Source organism: Hippocampus comes, unplaced genomic scaffold, assembly GCF_001891065.2.
Source record: "Hippocampus comes isolate QL1 unplaced genomic scaffold, H_comes_QL1_v1.1 scaffold237, whole genome shotgun sequence".
In the NCBI taxonomy this organism is placed as follows: domain Eukaryota; kingdom Metazoa; phylum Chordata; class Actinopteri; order Syngnathiformes; family Syngnathidae; genus Hippocampus; species Hippocampus comes.
This window is the reverse complement of record NW_017806159.1, coordinates 638,672-660,663: the sequence shown is the minus strand read 5'-3', so window position 1 is coordinate 660,663 and position 21,992 is coordinate 638,672. Positions and strand designations below refer to the sequence as shown.

The window sequence follows — 21,992 nt, the reverse complement described above, 5'->3', positions numbered from 1 at the left end:
CTTTATTCGTCTCACAATGGAGAAATTCCCAATTTACAGCAGCAAAGTTATAAAAGGAAGAAAGTCGAAGAACAAAAAGTATAGGAGCTGCTGTAAAGGCAGCCACTCTCGCGGTGTCATATTTATTATTATAATAATTATAAATCTTGTGTTTAGTCACTAATACTAAGTATAGTGATCCACTACGGTGATAAATTAAATTCACATGTTCAGTCATCGATTAAATTTAAATCTTAATCTTGGTTTACTGAATTTATGTTTACAATCGTGGCGTGCGTGCGCGTGCACGGGCGCGCGTGTGTGTGTGTGTGTGTGTGTGAGTGTGCGCGGGCTCGCGCGCGCTGAATAAAGGAGGAGGAGCCCTGGTCCCGCTCAGTGATAACAAGCTGCTGTTGGCCGCCTCGCCCCCCGGCTCGTTCATCTTCTTTTCCCCAACCGATACGACCGGACATCAGGCCGATCTCTCACGCGGGCATTGGAAGCTCCCTAAAAGGCGAGGCTTCCTCTCCCGCTCCATGCTGTCCCCGGGAGACCCACCGGTCTGTCTTTACTCGACTTCAACGACCACCGCGCTGGCTTCTTTGAAATTATGAAAACGTGGTCGCGGGAGCCCGTCCTCGGCTTGTTTCTGTGGGGGCTGGCGTTCACGCTACCGCGGCCCCTCGGGGCAGAGACCCCCATTAACAGCAGCCCGGATGCGGGGACGACGGCCGTTTACTCCGCAAGCGGCACCGATGAAGCGAGCAGCACGGAGGAAAAGTTCACTTCTTTCACTTCTCCCTCCAGTGAGAGTTCATCAGCCCCATCACAGGAGGACCTGCTGCTCACACGCTCTTCGGGTAAGTAGCGTCTCTTGCGGCCTACGTGACAAGTGCTTTGCTGCTTCACCCTGCACCAAAAGCGTCAGATTATATTTGAACTGAAATCTGCCCCCCGCCCCCCAAGAAAGTACTTTTTGTCATATTCGCACTGCATAGTGTATCCCCTTATTCAGATGGTTCGTGAACTTTTTTACGCCAAGCGCTACTATAAATACAGTAACATAGTCAGCCTAAGTGTTCATAAAAAAAAAGGAGAACAATGTGGATTTATTATCGTAAGCCGCTCTAACAATATCTTCAGTTCAAACATTAACACTTTGCTTAGAGGGGGAAAAAAGTCAGGATTCAATCAAAAATTTACAAAGTAACTCAAAAATCTTTTTCAACGGCAAACAGTTCAACTTCAAAGTTAAATAAATGCAACAAAATGTATTGTCCTTAAAGTAAAAAAAAAATGTACTGGGGCAAATTCTACATAAAACACCTTTCAACATCCTTTGTGCATACCCGAAAGCTTCATTCTAATAAGTTTCATTGTATTTTATGGAATCGAATTTCATTCACTTGAGGTATGGAAATTTAATGGGTTTTTTTTTGTTTGTTTTTTTTGGATTAGTTTGAACTGTTTTGCAAAAAATATTTTCTATTTTTCTGATTCAGAAAAAAAATATTCCCCAAAACAGAAAAAATACTCTGAGAAACACACACACACACACACACACACACAAAACAACCACCCCCAAAAACTATTCAGAAAAAAATTGCTCCCCAATTGAATGCAATACATCAAAAAATCATAAATGATACTACTTTGGGATCTCAAGTAGGCTACTATACCAAGATTGAATTATGCAATTCATGTCCTTGACATAGTCAAGATTTTTAAAAATTTTTATTATTATTAAATTTTTGTGTAAATGTCAACAGTTGTATTGTTGAGTGAGTGAAAAACTGTTAAAAGAACAACACTAGTGGATGAATATAAGGTAGCTCTGGTGGTAAATGTGACCTAAGTATGACCTACAATTCTGCAATGCTTAAATAAAGCCTACAAAAAAAAAACAATTGTTTCTCAGTTACATTCCTTACATAAATGCCCTTCTTGTTTTCTAGGCGAGTCTGTCGAATTTCTTTGTGTCATTTTAAATCCTCAATGATTCAGTGGTTTTTGGAAGGAATACAATAGAATTAAGGTTGCAGCCACCATGTGTCCAACATGTGGTCTCTCAACCCTCCCCAATCACACTCAAAGTTGCTTTTGACTTGCTTTCTATTCTATTTACGTATAACAATTGTGCAGTACTCGGACTTTGTCGCTGTTGTGATGCTAGTTTTTTTTTTAAGTCTATTTTGAATAATGGCACCGTCGGTGAAATTGTATCAACTACTGCGAGTGATGTATAAAAATCACAGTGAGGCATCAGCTCGTGAAGAATAAAAATGCGACAAAGTGGCGCTAATGTTTTCAAAATGGTTAATTTATTTTATTTTTCTTTTATTTTATTTTTTTAAGTACAATTGTTGCACTAAAATAGGTCATTTGCCATTTTGAAACAAAGCCTGCAGTCACTTGCCATGTTACTCCCAATTAATCTTGAAGACCCTCAAGCAAAACTACGGTATTACCAGTACGTCATTGCTTTCAGTATGTTATCATATGTTTTTTTATTTTTTGTATTTTAAACAAAAACACAATGCACGTAAACAACACAGATACTTACCATGACTTTTTTTGTAATTTTTTTTTTCATTTATATTATATCACAAAAAGGACTCAGTCCTAATTCCAGTGGTTAGTGGGCTTAAAAACAACTTTTGAACTGCGAAACTCAGATCCACGAGTGACACTCTTCTACCTTGTGCTCACTCAGCTTTAGGAAGGAAGCGACTGATTCCCAGCAGAGACATTCACCGCCATATTTAGGCCTTCAAGCCTTTGTTGGAGTAGATAAGCCCTGCTGCCAATTGTCCTCCGCCCAAAATCGTTGCCACTGCTCTGCAGCAAACAGCGGGTCTCTTCACAGCATCATCCCCGTGGATGGATGCAGGTTCCCAGGCCGCCCCCTAGCGAATATTGATAGAAGTGCATGTGCTACTGACTAAGTTGATAGTGTGAAAACCAACCATTTGCTGTGCTAATGAATTTGCTACAAAATGTTCCATGAAACAAAAAAAAAATGTTTTGCATACATTTATTTCACTTGCAAGTTCAACACCCAAAATATTTAAAATAATATAACTATGTTGTGTATGCTCCCTGTGATTGGCTCAATTTCCAGATTGCCCTAATGAGCTCAAGTGCTACAGAAAATGAATGGATGATTTTTTTGGGGGGTTTGCTTTTAAATGCAGGAGCAGTTATTGTTAGCTTAAATCACCAACCTTTTTGAAACCGAGAGCTCCTTCTTGGGTATTGATGTGAAGGGCTGCCAGTTTGATACACACTTCTTCCATAACATACTTCAAACATCTTAATATTGTCTCTGAATAACGATGCACTTTTGTTTTTCCTCAGACACCGAGCAAACACAAACTCAGAGAGAAACAAGTACCAGGTCACCGGAGACTGTTGGTGCCTCCACAGAGCCGTTCACCTCCTCCTCGGTTGGCACCTCCTCTGAACCCAGTAGTAGCAGTAGAGACTGGAGAGTTGCCTTACGAACCCAAAACCTGCCTGATGTCTCCACCGGTGTGTCCAGCAAAACGTCGGTGTCCTCAATGTCCACAGAGGACTCCAGCCTGTGGCGGGACAGCTCGCTTTCCCATCTAGGAGACGTCGTGTCCTCCCCGTCGCAGGCGCAAATCCTCACAGACAGCATCTTCACCTCGACCGCCATTAGCCGGGCTGGAGAGCGGGCTCTATTGTCCGTCACCTCCTCTTTCTCGAACAAAAGCTCCTCCTCCTCCTCCTCGGCCTTTACAGAGCGTTCCAGCTCCCATCAACCCCTTTCGACTTGGAGTATTCCATCAACAGGGGGAGCAGAGACCGAGGACTACACTCACAGTGCCTCGTCCACCAGGAATGAGGAAACGAGCTCGCTCACTCAGTCATCATTTCCAGAGACATCCACAGGAACCCAAACTCTCGTTGGCCCCCCAAACGCCACTGAGCATCAACACATCCTAACATCAGAGGCGACTTCACACTCGACACCCACGATAGCCACGACTGACCAACTGGAAGAATCCTTCTCATTCACACCTCCGGTCGTCCCGCCCGTAAGGAGCCCCACCCTCGTGTCCTACCAGGAGCCCACGGTGGAAACCACTGCTGAATCTTCTACAAGGGCCATCAGCTTCAGCACTCAGAGCCTCAGCTGGAGCACAGATGGAAGTTCATCCAAGAGCGAGGGGGAAATTGTGGGCTTTATTTCCACCACAGCTCCTCCATCGATCAGTAGCACGACTAATCGGCAGGACACCCGCGAGGAAACGACTGAGGTCTTCATCACCACCGCGGCAGTCACAGTCACCGAGAGGTAATTTAAAGTGATTATACTCCATGAATGAACGAATAGACTCATCTGTGCCTCCTCTTCCTGATGCTATAATATCATCTTGAGCTATAGTCACAAGAAGGAGTCATGCGATATCACCTTTCAGTAATATGTGTTTGACTTCCACTAACTTATTTCTAATTCCATTACTTCAAACGTGATTTTGCTGCCACAGTGCTCTCCCAAATTGTTGTGTAAGCACCACCCACTCCAACCTCCCCAAATTGCGACATTTTCATGCCTTAATGTTTTTAGCATTCTTGATGTGCTCGCAGAATTGAATTTGTAGCTGGCTGATTTTTTGCTTTGTTTAAGCATTTCCAATAAAGTGTTAATGCATTTATATAATTGTTCCCGACAGATTTGAATTAACAGAGGATACAAGTACATCAACTGTGTCCACCAGAATCCCTCTGCTGGCAGCCACCTCATCTTTCAGGCTCCTTAGCACATCCGTGATCTCCAATGCGGAGTCTCCAACACGGGGCACCATCCCATTCATGACCCCCGGAACCACTGACCCGACCCTGGCTCAGCAGAGCTCCGCAGCCCCAACTGTTCCCCTCTCCTACACCAGCCAAGCCCACTCATCGCCAGTCGTGATCGCTGAGCCCACCGACGTCACCACCTCGAAGCAGGAAACGAGCGCGGCCACGCTGGGCGTCGCCACGCCGGGCGTCACCTCGCCGGGCGTCACCACGCCGGGCGTCACCACGCCGGGCATCGCCATGCCAACCCAAGGTCAACCGACCACTGCTCCGCACGCCCTCAGGAACCCAACAAGGAGCACCGAGGCTGCGTCCACCACTCGCAAACAAACAGACAGGGTGACCACAGGGATGGCGATGGCCACAACAACCACTCATGTCCTACCCACCAAGGCAGCTCCAACAAGTGAGTAAGAACCAAGTGCTATTTGACATTTTGAAACAAACTAAATCTTATTATACCGGAGATACCTGTTGACACAATTTGATCTTTGTACAGTAGATTTTCTTGATCCATGTCGACGGTGGTAGGCGAAGAAAAAAAAAAGAATCACTGAGTAGAATTCAGTTGTATTTAACTTTTAAGTTCAATAGATTTGCATTTAATTTTTTGTAGATTGTTTTAAACTATTTTTGTGGGTGTATTTTCATTTAACTTATGTGCACAACATTTGTATTGAATCGTTTATTTATTTATTTTCTTTTTTTTTTTTATGAGCCCAGTGTTCATGTTGAAACTGTGCATAAATATATATTTAGGAATAAAACCTCTGGTTCATGTTTGGTGAGCACTTAAGGTGCTATTTAGTGTAAAAAGTCATTCTTGTTAGATTGATACAATAGGGAGCAAAAAAGCTTCATTGAGACTCAGGACTCAGGAACATTTTCATATTAAAACAATACTTGCGATATCAACATTGGGGCACAGTTGTATATTCTTTTTAAATACCAAACAATTTCTTGACTTTATTTTTTTTTTGTTCAGCGGTGAAGATACAAATAATAATTTACCAAGACAGATCTATTTTAACCAAATGAAAACTGTCTCCTCCATGAACAGCAGGAGACCCTTGCGTGTCCAACCCGTGTATGAACGGAGGAACGTGCACAAGCTACGAACGGCGTCAGTTCACTTGCACGTGTCAAGAGGCCTGGACGGGCCCCACCTGCACCCAGGGTGAGCTTCCATCCGAATCTGAACCAGATCCAGATGACCTGAGTCGTGAGGTTAAAAACAAAGCTCTGGGATTCAGCATCAGTTGAATAGAAAATGATCGCGTGTACAGATGCGGACGAATGTGAGAAGGACCCGTGCCCTGTCGGCTCCAGATGTGTGAACACGAGGGGCTCCTTCGATTGTGAGTGCCCGCTGGGCTTCGACCTGGAGAATGGACGTACCTGCACCAAAGGTAATATTTTGAAGAAAAAAAAAAAGAAAACTGTTAAAATGCAAAAACTTCCATGGGGAAATGCAATTGTATGTTCTCCCTTCACAGCAAAGACCTTTTTGGGAACGTTCCGTGTGAACGGGGTGTCACATGACCCGATTGTCTTCAAGAGCGCCGCCATGCATGAGATCCAGCGGGAGATTATGCAGTTGGTGAGATATTTTTTTAGACTGAGTATAGTTTGTAGAATTTTAGTTCTTTTGAATACAGGTATAAAAATAAACTAAACACTCGATGGACATCTTGACAAACGAGGAGGTCATCATAGGTCATGTCATCGATGTTCCTGACAACATCCACTGAAGTCTTACATCTTTGAGGCATATTTCATCATTTACTATGGGAGGTGCCAAAATGTTATCCAGATGGTGCGCTATTCTGTATTCTCCTCCCTGCTGATGTGGCTATTATGTACGACTCTCTCACTGATGTCCTCTCTCCGCCTCAGCTAAACGCCTCCTTGTCCCACCTCCGAGGTTACAGCCGCTCCACGCTCAGTCAGAAGTGAGTTCATTTCATGAGTTCATTTTTAAGACACATTTCCTCCCAACGGCGCATGGCTTCAGCTTATCATTGTCTGACTTTTAGCGAGGAGGATGTGGGAGGAATAGGTGATATACTGGCAACAGGAATAGCATGCCATCAGAAGCAAGACAGTTTGTTGAGGCTGTTTTATTACAAGAAGACTAGTTTTCCTAGTTTTGTGTTCTTTGCATTTTATTACTGTTGTCACACAAATAGGATCATTCTTTGTCAACAAATGAACACAATGCAATTCGTCTAGTGGCACTTTCGGTACCATGCAAAGCCATCGAAGCACCTGTTTGGGGCCCCACGACCACTAGGGGGCCCCAAGAGCAATTCTGAAATGATTGGATTGTGATCGTTCTTTTTTTTAATTTATGTATTTATTTTATACTAAGGCTTTTCGACACTTTTACACACTTTTAAGATGTCGTTATTCAACTTGATTTTCTTTTAACCTTTTGTCACCTCGTTTTTTGGCACCTTTGTTCCGTTGTATCATTATTCAAGTATTTGCTTGATATTTTATTATTTTACTTCATATACTTAATACCTTTTGTAGATTTACTGTAATTTTTATACCGGCTATATAATTGATTTAATTTGTTCTTGCACCCCAGATTTTTTTTTTGCAATTGCTGATGCACTTTTGAACCCAAAATAATAACCAGATGACACTTTTATAATATATGTATAATATACTATTTATTCATTTTTTTCTGCTATTTTTAGTAGGACTAGATGATATTCGGCATCCCACTTAGTTTTTTATAATTTAGAATATTGTGTAAATCCTTCCCAAACCATTCTTGTATTTTTAATTTATAACATTATACTCACATTAATCCCTCAAGACGAAATTCGACAATTACTCGGTGGAAGCATTGGCTGTGGTACCGAAACCACATAGAGACATTTTTTTTTTGAAAGCATGATGACAAACTTTCATTATCTCATCACCCGGAGAAATCTGCTGACAAAATAATGCAAACGACCCAATACGCAGACTCATTCAAAGATCTCCTTCTCATAGAGAAGAGGGCGGCGTTCATATATCGGCCGTCAACATGTTCTCCACTTCCTCCGACGTGACCAGTGCTGTGGTCCACAACAGCATCCAGACGTCTTTGAAAAACTGCAACGCTTCACAGTCTCACTGCCTCATGGTGCTGCAACATAGACTCACTTATCACGGTAGGGGGAAAAAAAAGACAATCTTTGTGCACCACCATCACCGGTGAACCTCCTGCCAACATGATGAGCAAAAGATTGTAATGCTGTATTTTACCACTAGAGGATGCATTTGAGCCACAAATTAGTCTCTTCCACCATCTAATTCGAATTAAAACAAACTATTGGTTTTGTTTAACTGCTATTGGAAGATCCGTTTGTACGATAATAGTTTTACTTAAACATTTTTTTTGAAAGCTGAGCTGCACACACACTAGACTTGTAGTTAGAATTAAATTGTGGCAAGCTTTTGTAGGCCATGTAAATGGCACATTTACATGGCCTACAAAATCTTGCCCCACAGGCTTTGAGTTTGACGCCCTTGAAGAACTGGACAATGAATTGAAAGGAACACAAAACTGTTTTGTGTTTTTTCTTTTCCCGTGACATTTTGGACCACTCGTCATCTGCGTTTTCTTTGTCCTCGTGGATGCTCACGTTTTGTTTTTTTTCCCCTTAGTGGAGAGGCTCTGTGTGGCCCAGAGGATTCAGTGCAACCCTGAGCGTTCCGCCTGCACTGATGTCAGCGGCACAGCCCAATGCCAATGTCTACCAGGTTATTACAAACACAACCTCGATGACCTGTCCTGCTTCGGTAAGCCCTATGTCTATTTTTTTGCGCTTTGTAGTCTGTGACAAAAATATAATCAAGGGCCAGTGTAAAACAAAAATCTTATTCAGTGCGATCTGTGTTTTTCCAGAATGTGGGGATGGCTACAAGCTGGAAAATGGCACCTGTGTCCCGTAAGCTCACATTTGTTGATGCCCTACTTGTATACACTGGACTTGAGGCCACATTCTCACGACTGCCTCTTTGTCATGTTCCAGGTGCATGTTTGGATTCGGAGGATTCAACTGCGGAAACTGTAAGCGGCATTAAGATTGACTGTTGTCATTGAACTAAATCGAGCAACATGTGAATAGAATATTTGCAGATGTTTCAAGTGCTTCATTTTGCCCTTGCAGTTTACAAACTGATTGCGGTTGTCGTATCGCCTGCGGGGGGCGCCCTGCTCCTTATCCTCATCATTGCTCTGATTGTCACTTGCTGCAAGTAAGATTTTCTTGATCTTGATTCAAAGTTGAATGAGAAGGAAAACTTGTAACCTGGACTTTTTTTTTTTTTTTAACCATCAGGAAAGACAAGAATGACCTCAACAAGATCATCTTCAAGAGCGGAGACCTCCAGATGTCTCCCTACGCCGACTTCCCCAAGAGTAACCGCATCTCCATGGAGTGGGGCCGGGAGACCATCGAGATGCAAGAGAACGGCAGCACCAAGAACCTGCTGCAAATGACGGACATTTACTATTCTGTAAGAAGACACCCCACCCCGCCCACACACACACTCTGCAGAACTACTGACTGCTTCACATAGTCTTAATCTGAAAGACAAAACTAAAGAGCAGTGTTTGTGCTTCCTTGTAGCCTGCGTTGCGGAACTCTGACCTGGAGAGAAATGGTTTGTACCCATTCACTGGTCTTCCGGGATCTCGCCACTCTTGTATTTACCCAGCCCAATGGAACCCATCTTTCATAAGTGACGACTCGCGCCGCAGAGACTACTTCTAAGCTTGAACACAAACACACACCGTATGGCTTATCCGAAACAAGGGTTACTGACAGTCGTCGACATTCGGCAGCAGACTGTCAAGACTCAAGTGACGACGTGTGACTCGGTGTGACTCAAGTGCGCAATTTTGCAAGTAAAATGTGCCCTGAAAAATCTTCTCGGCCCATTTCAGTGCCTTTGCATGGGTCAAGTTCATTTCCTTCATGAGATGAGAAAATGCAAAAACATTTGTTTCGGTGATGAACGTTCACGGAGCTGCAAGCGATTTCGTTGGAGTCTGCTGATAAAGCTGCCGTAGATGACGCTGATTGAAAAGAAAAAAAAAAAGAATTCAGTTATGAGAAACTGAATACTGACTTTGTGATCCAATACCAGCTTTTATTTATTCAGATTGCTCAAGTGCAGGACATGTGGCATTGTGAAAATTTCAATCAAATACACTGATAAACAAAACGTGTGGCTTTAAGTGTGTATGCAGTGTGTTTGTGTGTGACCGAGTTAGTATTTGTATACTAGAAGTACAGTCTTGTAAGTGCCAAGTGAGCTTGTTGGATTGTAAAGATGTAGCATAATTTGTTTTGAATATTATTATGCAACTTATATCCCCTCTCCATTCTGGCGTTTTAGTCAGATGTGTTTATTTAATTAATTAAAAACATATTGCACAGATGTCTTGTCTCTTGACTCGTGATGACAAAGACTGCTGACTGCTGACAGAAGTCAAAAGGATGAACGGTGAAGTTTATAAGGTTGTACTTCACAAAAACATCACAAAACTGATTGGCTGGTGCCTTAGTGTGCAGATAAAAAGACTCGAAAGCGAAGCGAAGTCGCATAGATATTTATTGTCTATGACGGCTGTTCTAGAATGATGGGCTAGCGTATGAAAAAAATACTGTAGCCTACTTCAGGCAGCACTCGTTTGTCTGTAAGTGGCAATGATCAAACATCGTGTCAACAGGAAGGCTGGCAACATGATTTCCATGTTCGACTCAATTACCCTGACCAAGTTGAGTGCATCAGCAGGTCAGCTCCTCGCTCTCTTTGCAGGGAACGCACCATTGAGATTTCTTCCGGGGGGGGTCAGCCTATTATTTAAATGCACACCAACACCAGTCCCTTACCTTCCCTGTCAAGTCGTCCCATCGCAAGCCGCGACACTTTGAGCAACTTCGACTTTTGTTTGAATCATTTGAGATTTTAAAGCCGCCAATGGATGAACAGATTGATATCAGTGGGCTGAAATTCTTTTTAATCAACGGCCCACTCGTCCTTTTCACCCTCGCCGTGAACTTTTTCTTTCTATTTTGCTTGGCTAACCCGCTAGGCAACAGTCAAAGACTCAAGCAGCCTTTGAAGACAATCTTGGAATACATCATGTGGTGCTCCATTTTGTATGTGGTCTTTTTAACGCTGAATTTCACTCTGGATGCTTATCTAACCATGACGGCATCATTCGTGCTGTGGTTGATGATGCAGCACTTTGTACACAACAGCATGAGCGCCTACGTTTGGCTGAACTTCTACTTCTTCATCCATATCGTCCCTCCACGAGGCGCACCGCTGATTTGGCTGAAGAGAAACATCAAGGTTGCCACTTTCATAGCTGCGCTTCTTGATCTTGTGATTTTGTTCAATAACTCGGCTGTCGGAATTGCCGTTCTTCTGTATGACGGGCCTGCGGGTCTCCCTAACGCCAACGACACTGTGATATGGAACCCGATTCGCTTCACTTACCCCATTTTCCTTCTAAGTCAAATTAGATTCATCGTGACGTGGGTGTACATGTGGACAGTTTTATGTTTTATGATCGTTGTCAGCTGCATCACCTTTCGATACTTGCAGGGTCATATGAGAAGTGTGGCAAAGAATGGCATTGCCTTCCCCAGTGCAAGACTTCGGGCACATTTATGGGTCACCGTGACTGGAATCTCTCAATGTGTCATGTTCTGTTTCTGTGCGAGTTATTATTTTTTTGATTCTTTCACTCTGTTATTTTCACTAAATTTCTACATGGGCCCCCATTTCAGTTACACGATCAGCACAGTATACGTATTTAGCACAACAGTCAACCTGAGTCTTGGTCAATCAATGTTTAGGCAAAGAGCAATGACTTTATGGAGGGCCCTCAAATCCATGTGCGGAGTTGACACAGAAACAAATGACCTCATTGTGTGCTCCAGTGGGACATAATAAGGCAATACTGTCACTGGTGTTATCACTGAAGGGATTTGATATTTATGTTGATGTTTCTGTCCCAGCATTTGCTGGAAGAAAACAAGTCACTGATGTAGTATGCTGCTTCCTTTTGACCTATTTGTACTTATTACATTCTCCGGAATACTATAATCAGACGTAATTGTTGGTAAATGGTCAAACTGTGTTCACACAATTTTATCTTTCATTAAAATCTGATATACATTTCCCGAACCAGTTTACTTGAATTGATGAATAATGAGGAACGTAATACAGTACCTGTTTCTCTGAAAATTGGTGTACTTCCGCCGACAACCGTTTCGGGGTTTTGTAAAATCAATCTATACCAACCTTAAATCAGAACACATCAGAATCCACAATGACAATCTGGCATTTCGTGACAGTGAGACATAGTAAAACTTTTTGACATTTTTTAACAGTGGTTGACAAATCTCTGAGTTTCCCTGAAGGCACCACATGCCACGTCACAAATCGGTGCGCTGGAAGAGGACCCGAAGGCATCCATCGTGTCAGTTGTCACCGGCTCACCGGGACCGGTGTCGATCCAACTGTCAACAATGGTTATTTGGTAAAGGTTCAGCAGCGTGGAAAAGCTACGCGACTGTGTCATTTGTGTGGATATATGAGCTTTAATTAGCGACGTAAGTAACCGTTCATTTTCCTCGATTGAGTGTGAAGCGACTTCCCCCTTTCAGACTTGATTGACTAAATACTTTTGGTAGCTGTCATTCAACCTTAAAAGCTAAAAATGCAACTTGTGTGTTTTTAATTATTCTTACCCGAATAGGTTGTTGATTTGACGAGAAAATAATAATGTAATGATGAAAAACGGATTGAGAGAAAAAAAGAGAAAAAAACAGAAAATGATGTCAATACAGGGGGAACGTCGAGTAGTTTAAATTTCTGACACTTGTGTTTGAAATTGACTCGTCTGAATTGCATTCTAATCACATTTAAATGTGCCTGACTTGTATTTACATTCAAACGAGCATGTGTTTCTACTTGTAGATGGACTTGTGTGTGTGAGTAGTCCACGATGCAGAGCACATCAGTGGAGTTTCAGACTAGATCAACAGAAGGTGGGCGATTTCAGAAGATGTTACTGGACCTCTCTCCTGTTCTCCCTCTGAAAGCCCCCCTGCCAGCCCTTTGTGCTCCTCACTTGCATCTGAAGGCCAACACGCTGTCCTGCACTCCAATGAACTGAAAGCTGCTCCCCGGGTGGCCTTCATCTTCTCAGGGGTATCAGACATGTGCATAGTCTCTAACTGTAAGAGCCAAAGTTTGTCCACTGAATGTGTCCACGTGCGACAGGTGGTGTTGATGTGCATCGCTCGTCCCTTATCACAGTTTCTCCTCCTTATACCCAAAAGGATGCAGATCTAAAGAGTACTTCCCTTACTTCGAAGCAGGTGATGTGGAAAACTGCGCTAGCTAAAGCGGCAGAAGAGTCCCGATCCAAGCATGTAACACAAAAGCACCCGAAAAAAGAGGTTATAAAGGAGGGTACTCGGAGAGATCACCACACTTCGTTGCAACCAGCAGTTGGAAAAACTGAGACAATTTTGTGTTTTAGAGTCCAGAGACCCTGAAAAAGTTCCTTCACAGGAACTTGTTCAAGACATTTCCTCCAAGTCTACGTCATTCTTGAAAACAGACACCTGCGGAAAAAAAGTATCTGGACTCCAAGGCCACGGCTGGCAGCGTCTCTGACAAGATGAGGTCAGACTACACAGAAGACCCAAGACAAAGCGAGTAAGAAGAAAATGGAATCCGTTCACGTATACTATGCAAAGTGAAAGATGTAACGATTTCATCTTGGCCTTTCTATTTTTTAAAAATGCAACGTAACAGAAACTTTAAAGTCAGAAGTGTACGATTCGATATATCTTCATTTCAGCCAGGATCGACTGATTAAATAATACTGTGTGGTTTGCTTTTTTTTCATTGGATTTTTGCATTTTTTTAAATCCCCAAAAGACAAATCACTTATTCGAGTGGATCAACTTGAGAACAGAAGAAAAACATATATGACATCACTAGACTCAAACATTCAAAGCAGTGAGATTCCCGCATTACCATTTTTTTCATCCATGGGGATTAATCAGGGCACTTTCTACACTCACTGTACTGTTTATTAGGTAAGCCAGGACAATTTTTAAAAACGCTTTATTAAAAGAATCAATATCATATTTTGAATGATACTGTCAGCAAGGTGGTTTCAAGAACATGCAAATTAATCTGGATGTACTATGTCGTGATGCAGTACTGCAGTACTCAATATTTAGGGCTGTAAAATATGTCCTTAAGCTAAGACGTTAATGTGATGGCACCGACCTAAGCTAATTGTGGCAGGACAAACGAACGTCGGGTCATTTCGGCAATAATGATGATTCACGTATAAGGAGGTCAGCCGAGTCGAGGTGCTCTGCTTCTCACCGAAGAAATTGAATCTCCTTCACTGCTATCAGGGGGCGTCAAGGCAGATGGTAGACAGGCTCACCCCTCTCATCTACACTTGTGTGCCTCAAGTAAAATTAAAGTTTGTTTTGCTTTTTATGTTCCGCAAATAGCGTTTTAAACCGGACGATTTCTGGTCTCCAATGTAACTCTGGCAGAACCACTGCATTCAGTTTATTTAATCTTAAACCAGACAAGCAGCAGATACTTTTATGTGCTTAAATAGTGTGTGTGTGTGTGTGTGTGGGGGGGGGGGTCCTATATTTCTTCTTACAGGATCTATTTCTTCTGCACATTTAACTGACAGCAGCAACCGAAACCAAAATACCTCAAAATAAAAATGTGTTCTTATAAAATGGTATTATTATAAAGAAGGATGCTTGCCAATAGACTTGGTATAGCTTTTTCCTCAACCACCAAAAAATGAATCGGTCTGTGATTTTCAGATTTTATGAAAAAGAAGTGTAACTGCATCTCCTGTTGATTTAAATGCAAGCAGGAAATTGTAACAAGGCAAGTGAAGTGAATCGTTTGATTTAAAAATAATTTTATTCAACCACCCATGATCTCAACCGCTTTTTCCTCACGAGGGTCGCGGGTGTGCTGGACCCCAACTGACTTCAACATTTGCGCTCACAATCACACCGAAGGACGATTTAGAGTGTTCAATTATCATTTTAAGAGCTACATTTGCAACTGAAGGTATAAAAGTGACATGAACACCTACAGTGCCGACCCAAAATGTCTGCCCTTGTTTTGTTATGTAGTTGTTTATTTACAATGACTTCGCTATCATTGTGCCAAAAACGTAACCTTATCACAAGACACAAAAAAAGATACTTTTTTTTTTCGTCTCTCTCTCGCCATCTTTCTTTGTGGGTCTCTCTCTCTCTCTCTCTCTCTCTCTCTCTCTCTCTCTCTCTCTCTTTTAATGAATCTTTATTCGAACAAGTCACGGTACAATTCTCAATAAACAGAAAACAAAATGAACATGTTATTAATACATACACATATTACAAACATTTAAACAAAAAAAAGAAGCCAGGGGATTTTAAACAAACATTTCAAATAAGGAGCATATAGCCAGAGTTTTAACAGCTTTCTTGTTTTTAGAATCCATAATAGAACTTAGGTACTGCTTTATTTCTGTTTCAAAAATTACAAAAAAAAAAAAAGATACTTAAACCTTGTTTATGTTTAGGTGGGGCGGTACCTAATACCGTAATGAACCTCGAAGGGCTTAGAAAAAAAATGATCGGCGTCAGTCATAGAGTCATTACGGTAAAAGCAGCCCGCAGTGACTGTGTGGTCTGACAAAGCCGGTGTTACATTGGGGACGCTGCGCCGAACAGGTAAAAAAAACAACTACGTCTTCTTTTTTAGTCACAGTTTAAACCAATATCTAAAGTTTGACTGAAAAAAAGAAAATTAAATGGCTGCTAATAACAGTTGAGGAGATTAAACGGGCTTGTTCGTCCACAGGAGCGCAGTTATTGATTGATTCTTGCTAGTTGGGGTTTGTCTGGTCTCCCCTTTTCCTCAATATTTTTTGTCTGATTTAATTCAGAGTTGAGAGAACACGTCTCATAGAAAGCTGATCTGTGATGTGTGACTTGAGTGCGTAGCTCGTTTTGGTTTCATCAGGCGTGCTGATACGTAATGTATGGTTTTGAGGAGAGAATCTCTGCATTGGACCTCGACAAGAGACACGTACTGCGGGAACTTGTATAATGCCTTGAATCAATTTCTCAATGAAATGCGCCTCCGTGCATACAGCGATCCAGTAAATAATGGATCTGAGAGGAAATACATTTCATCTGCTGTATGTTGCACATCGAGCATAATTTGACAATAAAAGCTGACTTGACTTGACATGTGCTGAGTCATTTTGTGGTTGCATAGCCACACCAAAGACTAAAAAAAAAATTCCTACCTGTATCTTGAGTGCACATGGTATTTAATATCAATTGTGGCAGCTCCATTAAAAATTCCTCTAAATGGCTCTGGCAAGATAATAAGATGCAGCACACAGCTCTCCTACAATTGATGCAGCCTATATTCCCGTCTCATTTCCATAAAGGAACTGATTATTGATTTCTCTGTTTGTGTCCACTGGGCTGCAGTCAATGGAGGCACAGTTAATGTCTTCACAATGATGTTGCAATGTATTGAGTTATTGATAGGGAGGCAGGCGGGTGGGCTCCGCCTTACTGTTTGGGACCGAACCTATCTGTCTGGAGGACAAGGCTGACCATCTCCATTCGCGTGTGCTTTTTTTTTTTTTTCCCAAGATAAAATGTAAAGCACAACATCGGAGTGTGATGAATGACCATTAGGTGTGACTGAGTGTAGCGGAGACCTTCAGTGTAGCATGTGACGCACACGATTACATAAAAAGTGGGTGAGGTCTGTTCCCTATTGTGACTTTTGTATGATACAGCACCCTTCTCACACCCACTGAGACTCCCTTTACCCCCAAGCTGATTTCCAAAAAGTATATATACCCCCCCCCCCATCCCCCACCCCTCACCCCTCACCCCCCTCCTGTGTTCAGCAACAAGCTTCCAGACAAGTGTTGAAAGTATAAATGTCAAGGTAATGCCTGGGTGGCAAAAACCTGTGCCTATGAATCCCTGGGCCGATGAATCACCGACTGTGTCGTGGGCGCTCAATGTTGTAGGAGGTGGACTGTCAGTCAGCCAGCAGAGACAGTGAAGCACAATTGCACTTCTGTTATAATGCAGCAGCGTTGTTTTTATTCATCTCACCGTGTACCTAGTGAGGCGGATAACTTAATGGTGAAACCCAGAAGATACGTTCCACACCCACCCATCAAAAATCTGTGATGGAGAGAGATGCCGGCAAAGCATTTACTTAATTTCATCCAACCGAAGTTCCTCCGCTCACTTCAACGTGGCTCTTTGGCATCAGTATGCTGAAAGATGGCAGCAAAGCACTTTTGTCTGGGTGAAGCTCCTCAACTTACTTCAACATTGTTAACTGGCATTTAGATGCTGCAAGATGATGACAAAGCTTTGCTTTTGTCTAAATGAAGCTCCTCAAATTATAACTACAGAGTTCATTGGCTCCCAAAGAAAAAAACTTTTATTGCTTTAGTCTATGCGCAAACCAAACATTCTGATCCTAAACGAGGAAAAATGTTCAAATTAGGCTTGCCTATTGCTTAAGTGGATAGCGGAAAGGATGTGAAGATGAACAGCCGAGGGTCACCGTTTTGAAAGCCATTGTCACCATCTCACAAGTATTCAGGGCCTGTGTGAACGTGCACGTCGGATTTGGCAATGTCCTGCTTCGTTGGGCTCTGTCCGAAGAGCTCAAGTGAATAAATGCCCTGTCACGCCTCTGATGTGGCAATTTTCCAGAAAGGCGGTGTGAAAGGTGGCTACATATTCCAACCCCTTATGTTAATCTATCCTGCAATGTACCTGCGGTTTGTACGGATGAACTACTACATGGACAAAACAGTAAAAGCATTTGGGACTACAATATACCAGTAAAGTAGGCTGCTGGTCCGTTTTTGTCTCATTTCCGACTTTATTGACCGACACGTACGTATTCTCTGCTTGAGTTAAACAGACTTTATGAAAAGAAAGCACCAGAGGATACTAAGGCGTGATAGTTGGGCGGAGGAAAAAAAAAGGTGAACCCTAACCCCCTAATCGGATAACCGTTGCCCGTCCTAATTGACTTTGTTACACGTGTGAATACATTGCTGCGATTCTAAGGAGATTAGTGATTGAGACGATTATTCTATTATTGATGGAAAAACGTAACCAGCCCGCTCTCTTTCGGGGTGTGAATCGCAGAGTGGCTCGTGATACAATTATATTATGGAAAGGAAATAGAGTCCGAGTCGGAACGTTTTTTTTTTTTTTTTTTGGACCAACTTTGTAGCTTAGCAACATTGTAGCTCGATCCAGCTAGATGCCAGTCTCTCTCCTTTTAGCACACTACGTCTGATCTACTGGTTTGAATTGTTGGTTGATAAAGATCAGAGCAGGACGGGCAAAATATATTCCATCGGTATGGCGGCACTGTGGCTCGGATCTCGTAAGATTCAGAAAACCTATCGAATGCTTTCTGTTATGTTCGGTTTCAACGTTCTTTCCTTTCATGGTAACATGCGCCATTGTCATTGTGTGAATGAAGCACAAAAAGCTTTCTGACGATGTGAAAATGTAATTTCGGTGCGCGCTACTCGGCCGAAGCTTTACTTGTACACTCGTCTATACATTTCAATGAGAAGAGAGCTCGTTTGTCAGCACGAGTTGAAGATATACTTGAGGCTTTGAAAAACACGTCGTGTTCTCTGCGGCTTACATCGGTTTTCTTTTCAAAATGTACTTGGTAAAGAAATGACCAAAATTAAACTGTATCCGTTTCCGTTGTCTTGAGACCATTCTTTGCTTTATAACTTCCATCAACAATCGCCAGTCAATTGCAAGGCAAAGTTTGTTACATTTTGCGATGTTGGGACAGCTCAAAATGGCTTCCTCGACATAAACGGAAAGCTGCAAGATGCAGACTTTCGTACCACTGTGAAAGAGTTTCATTTTTCTATAAGGCCGAGTTTTTTGTGAACGTACAGAAAAGAATATGCGTCGGCTGAGCCACGGAATTGTCATTGTGCCGCTAACAATGTTGCCACTCTGTTCCTGTGGATGCTTTTGTGTGGGTATTCTGTTCGAAAGCGCAAATCGCATTCAGTGTTTTTTCAGCTTAATTCTTCTGTTTACTGGACATCTGCTCAAGAGACTTAATGTCAATCACGTGAAAGTAGTGCTTTTTTGTTTAACCTTATGTTTAAAAAAAAAACCTTTGGATTTTCATCAATAAACTTTGAAACAGGTCGACAAAATAGCTACAGAAAATCCGTTTCGGAGACACGGTTGAAAGAGGGATTCTTTGCCAAACTTCCAGCCGCGTTTTTGTGGCTCCTTTTTTTTTTCTTGCTATCTTTAATTTTTTGAAAGTGAAAAGCAGACACATAATGTGTTTTGCTATTGGATTGTGAACTGCTTGCTTCTTTCTCCGTAAATGTCTCCTTCCATCATTCTGATACAATTTATCCTCGGTTTCATTTTTCATTGGTCAAAAAAATCGGATGTTTCGTGGTAAAATCTAACCTGGCTTTATTTTATTCAATGTTGCCAATAGTTTGCGTCGACGTCTCTACAACCTCGATTTACACCCTTGCAGATTTGCCTTGACTGTAAATATTGACATTGATACGACAGACCTTTTTCAACAATATTGCTGACTTGACCTATTGGATTGTGAACTGCTTGCTTCTTTCTCCGTAAATGTCTCCTTCCATCATTCTGATACAATTTATCCTCGGTTTCATTTTTCATTGGTCAAAAAAATCGGATGTTTCGTGGTAAAATCTAACCTGGCTTTATTTTATTCAATGTTGCCAATAGTTTGCGTCGACGTCTCTACAACCTCGATTTACACCCTTGCCGACTTGTCTTGACTGTAAATATTGACATTGATACGACAAACCTTTTCAACAATATTGCTGACTTGACTATTTATGTTTTGAAGGCGTTTTTGTTTACCACGTAAAGAAGCCAGCCATCATTGTTTTTGCTTCAGTTCAATGAAAATTGTGCTGCTAATCCTGTTGTATGCGCCTTGGCCACATGGGGGCCAATGAATGGTACACACAAAACGATAGAAATGTTAGTGACAATAAATTGCTTGGAGCCTCTTTCTTGAAAACAATTATTTACTCTCGACCCACTTGCTGCTTGTTGTGACTGGCCACATGGGGGCCAATGAATGGTACACACAAAAAGATGATGATGAAAATGTTAGTGACAATAAATTGCTTGGAGCCTCTTTTTTGAAAACAATTGTTTACTCTCAACCCACTTGCTGCCTGTTGTGAAGTGGGTTGAGTTGAGTTCACTGCCACCATAAAGCGTTCACGTCTTCGCTTTGTGCTTGCAAGCCAGAGAAGAAACTTGGAGGCTCACATCTTGAAAATCTCCACACGGTTCGGGTCACTCGTATTTCAAGGCACTGATGTCGAATCACTTTCACAAATTTTGCGAAATGGCTTAATAAAGCTAAAATGGCTACGTTTCAATCGCGTCTTTACATATTGTGGTAGTTCATCATGGCACCATTGCCAACTCTGTCATTGTCCAAATATTTGGCACAAACTAAAAATGCCTCGCTCAACAAGAACGCAGGCAAAATATTCAAGTGGAGGTAAAATTGCCCCAGAGCTCTGCTGAAACGTCACTTTTTCCACATAATGAATGGTAGTGAGGAATGGATGATAGATTACTCCAAAAATTAAAGACACAGACCCCACCTTGCAGATTGCTGACTGTGTCAAACGGAGATGCTTTGTAGAGCGTGCAAGACGCTGCTCCAAACCTGTTGATGATCTGTGGGGATTCTCAATGTGTATCTTTCTTGAGCGAGATCGAAGATGAATTATTCACGCATTGTTTTTTGAAGTCTTTGAGCATGTTAGGAAGCGAGGTGTCCCTCTTTTCGTCACGTAATCAATGATGACACCTACATGTGTGCGTAAGCAGAGAAGAAAGAAAGAATGCAAAAAACCTGTAAGACAAAGAAGTGGGTGTTTTTTTAAACGTGGTTTTATGGCTTTTTGTTGAATACCGTTTGGATATTAGCTTTGTAGTTGTTAAAGTTTCTTAACAGGTACGATTAGATTCCTGAGTATGATTTTTAACCCATGAAAGCCACTTTTTTTTTTCTACCCATCAGAGCTATTACATCATCTGCTCTTGCCAAACACAAATTTGATGACACCTTGCCACATGGGACACATTCCACATGACACACTTTATTTAACATGGATGTGATACAGTATTCAGTCAGATTAGGTTTTGAAAATATTTTTGGAACATGCTGATTCATTTGTCAGTGGAATTCGCAGATACATTTTATGGACAATCTCAGCAACACGTCCGGATAGATACGGTTTGCGTTCCGCCCTGTGTGGCGAACTTTTTTGTACAGTTAATAATTCTTGCGTGGTTTCTAAATCTCACCTGTTCTGGGTGTAATTTTATTCTTGACCATGGCTCAGCTTCAGAAAACAGGTGAGCTCTGTGTGCAACTGTGATGTCATTTTCAGTCGACAGAAAATGGCAAAATGGCCGTCCCCTGAGATGGCTAAAAAAACAAGTGGATTTTGCTGCTTAACTCAGATTCCACAAAGGCAATAATAATCAGAATGCCATTTTCAGATGAGTGGGGGCACATAGAACATATTGTCAAGAAAAAGAAAATCCTTTCATGTTTATATTCTGGATGTGTGTGGATGGTGTAGATGGAGTCTTTCGTCTTTGAAGTGAATGTGACCTTGTTGTTATCCGACTTCAGAGCACTACTGTACTTGCGTGACTTGAGTTGATTTAAACTTCTGCTAGAGTTGTCTAAAATGTCAACGCGAACAACCATAGTCCCTGGAGTACGAAAAATATTTCAAAGCAAAATTCCATCCACCCATCCATTATCTGAGCCGCATATCCTCACGAGGGTCGTTAGCATGCTGGAGTCTATCCCAGCTGTCTCCGGGCAGTAGGCGGGGTACACCCTGAACTGGTTGCCAGCCAATCGCAGGGCATACGTAGACAAACAACCATTTGCACTCACAATCACACCTAGGGACAATTTAGAGCGTTCAATCAATCTACCACGCATGTTTTTGAAATGTGGGAGAAAAC

General features: G+C 42.0%; 3 protein-coding genes across 6 annotated transcripts in view; all 3 read left to right on the top strand.

Annotated features, from left to right (window-relative positions):
* The first annotated feature begins 373 nt into the window (after positions 1-373).
* Positions 374-10,251, top strand: heg1 (heart development protein with EGF-like domains 1). 4 transcript variants are annotated; one of them, XM_019895522.1, is made up of 15 exons: positions 375-839; positions 3,337-4,300; positions 4,680-4,992; positions 5,053-5,212; positions 5,867-5,983; positions 6,093-6,215; positions 6,303-6,406; positions 6,703-6,758; positions 7,813-7,973; positions 8,470-8,604; positions 8,711-8,753; positions 8,838-8,875; positions 8,976-9,063; positions 9,147-9,324; positions 9,438-10,251. In XM_019895522.1, exons 1-15 carry the CDS (start codon positions 590-592, stop codon positions 9,579-9,581), a joined length of 2,874 nt encoding a protein of 957 aa, XP_019751081.1. In that variant the 5' UTR covers positions 375-589; the 3' UTR covers positions 9,582-10,251. The 4 variants fall into 4 exon arrangements, with proteins under 4 accessions (XP_019751082.1, XP_019751081.1, XP_019751080.1 ...); XM_019895521.1 differs by having other exon boundaries at positions 4,680-5,212; positions 5,870-5,983; XM_019895520.1 differs by having other exon boundaries at positions 4,680-5,212.
* Positions 10,252-10,267: 16 nt separating this feature from the next.
* Positions 10,268-11,941, top strand: tas2r201.1 (taste receptor, type 2, member 201, tandem duplicate 1). The gene has a single exon (XM_019895524.1). It carries the CDS (start codon positions 10,795-10,797, stop codon positions 11,773-11,775), a length of 981 nt encoding a protein of 326 aa, XP_019751083.1. The 5' UTR covers positions 10,268-10,794; the 3' UTR covers positions 11,776-11,941.
* Positions 11,942-15,512: 3,571 nt separating this feature from the next.
* The window catches only part of map2 (microtubule-associated protein 2), a 50,198-nt gene continuing 43,718 nt past the window's right edge, over positions 15,513-21,992 (top strand). The window contains exon 1 of the mRNA XM_019895353.1: positions 15,513-15,611. The gene's annotated coding sequence lies outside the window, so the exon portion shown is untranslated. The remainder of the gene's footprint in view (positions 15,612-21,992) is intronic.

What these genes read in the sequence shown, in the direction of transcription:
- heg1 (XM_019895520.1), top strand. Translation starts at nt 590, where the DNA reads ATGAAAACGTGGTCGCGGGAGCCCGTCCTCGGCTTGTTTCTGTGGGGG. An exon ending in TGGACGTACCTGCACCAAAG is followed by an intron (nt 6,216 to 6,302) that starts GTAATATTTTGA and finishes CTCCCTTCACAG; the next exon opens with CAAAGACCTTTTTGGGAACG. An exon ending in ACATAGACTCACTTATCACG is followed by an intron (nt 7,974 to 8,469) that starts GTAGGGGGAAAA and finishes TTTTCCCCTTAG; the next exon opens with TGGAGAGGCTCTGTGTGGCC.
- tas2r201.1 (XM_019895524.1), top strand. Translation starts at nt 10,795, where the DNA reads ATGGATGAACAGATTGATATCAGTGGGCTGAAATTCTTTTTAATCAAC.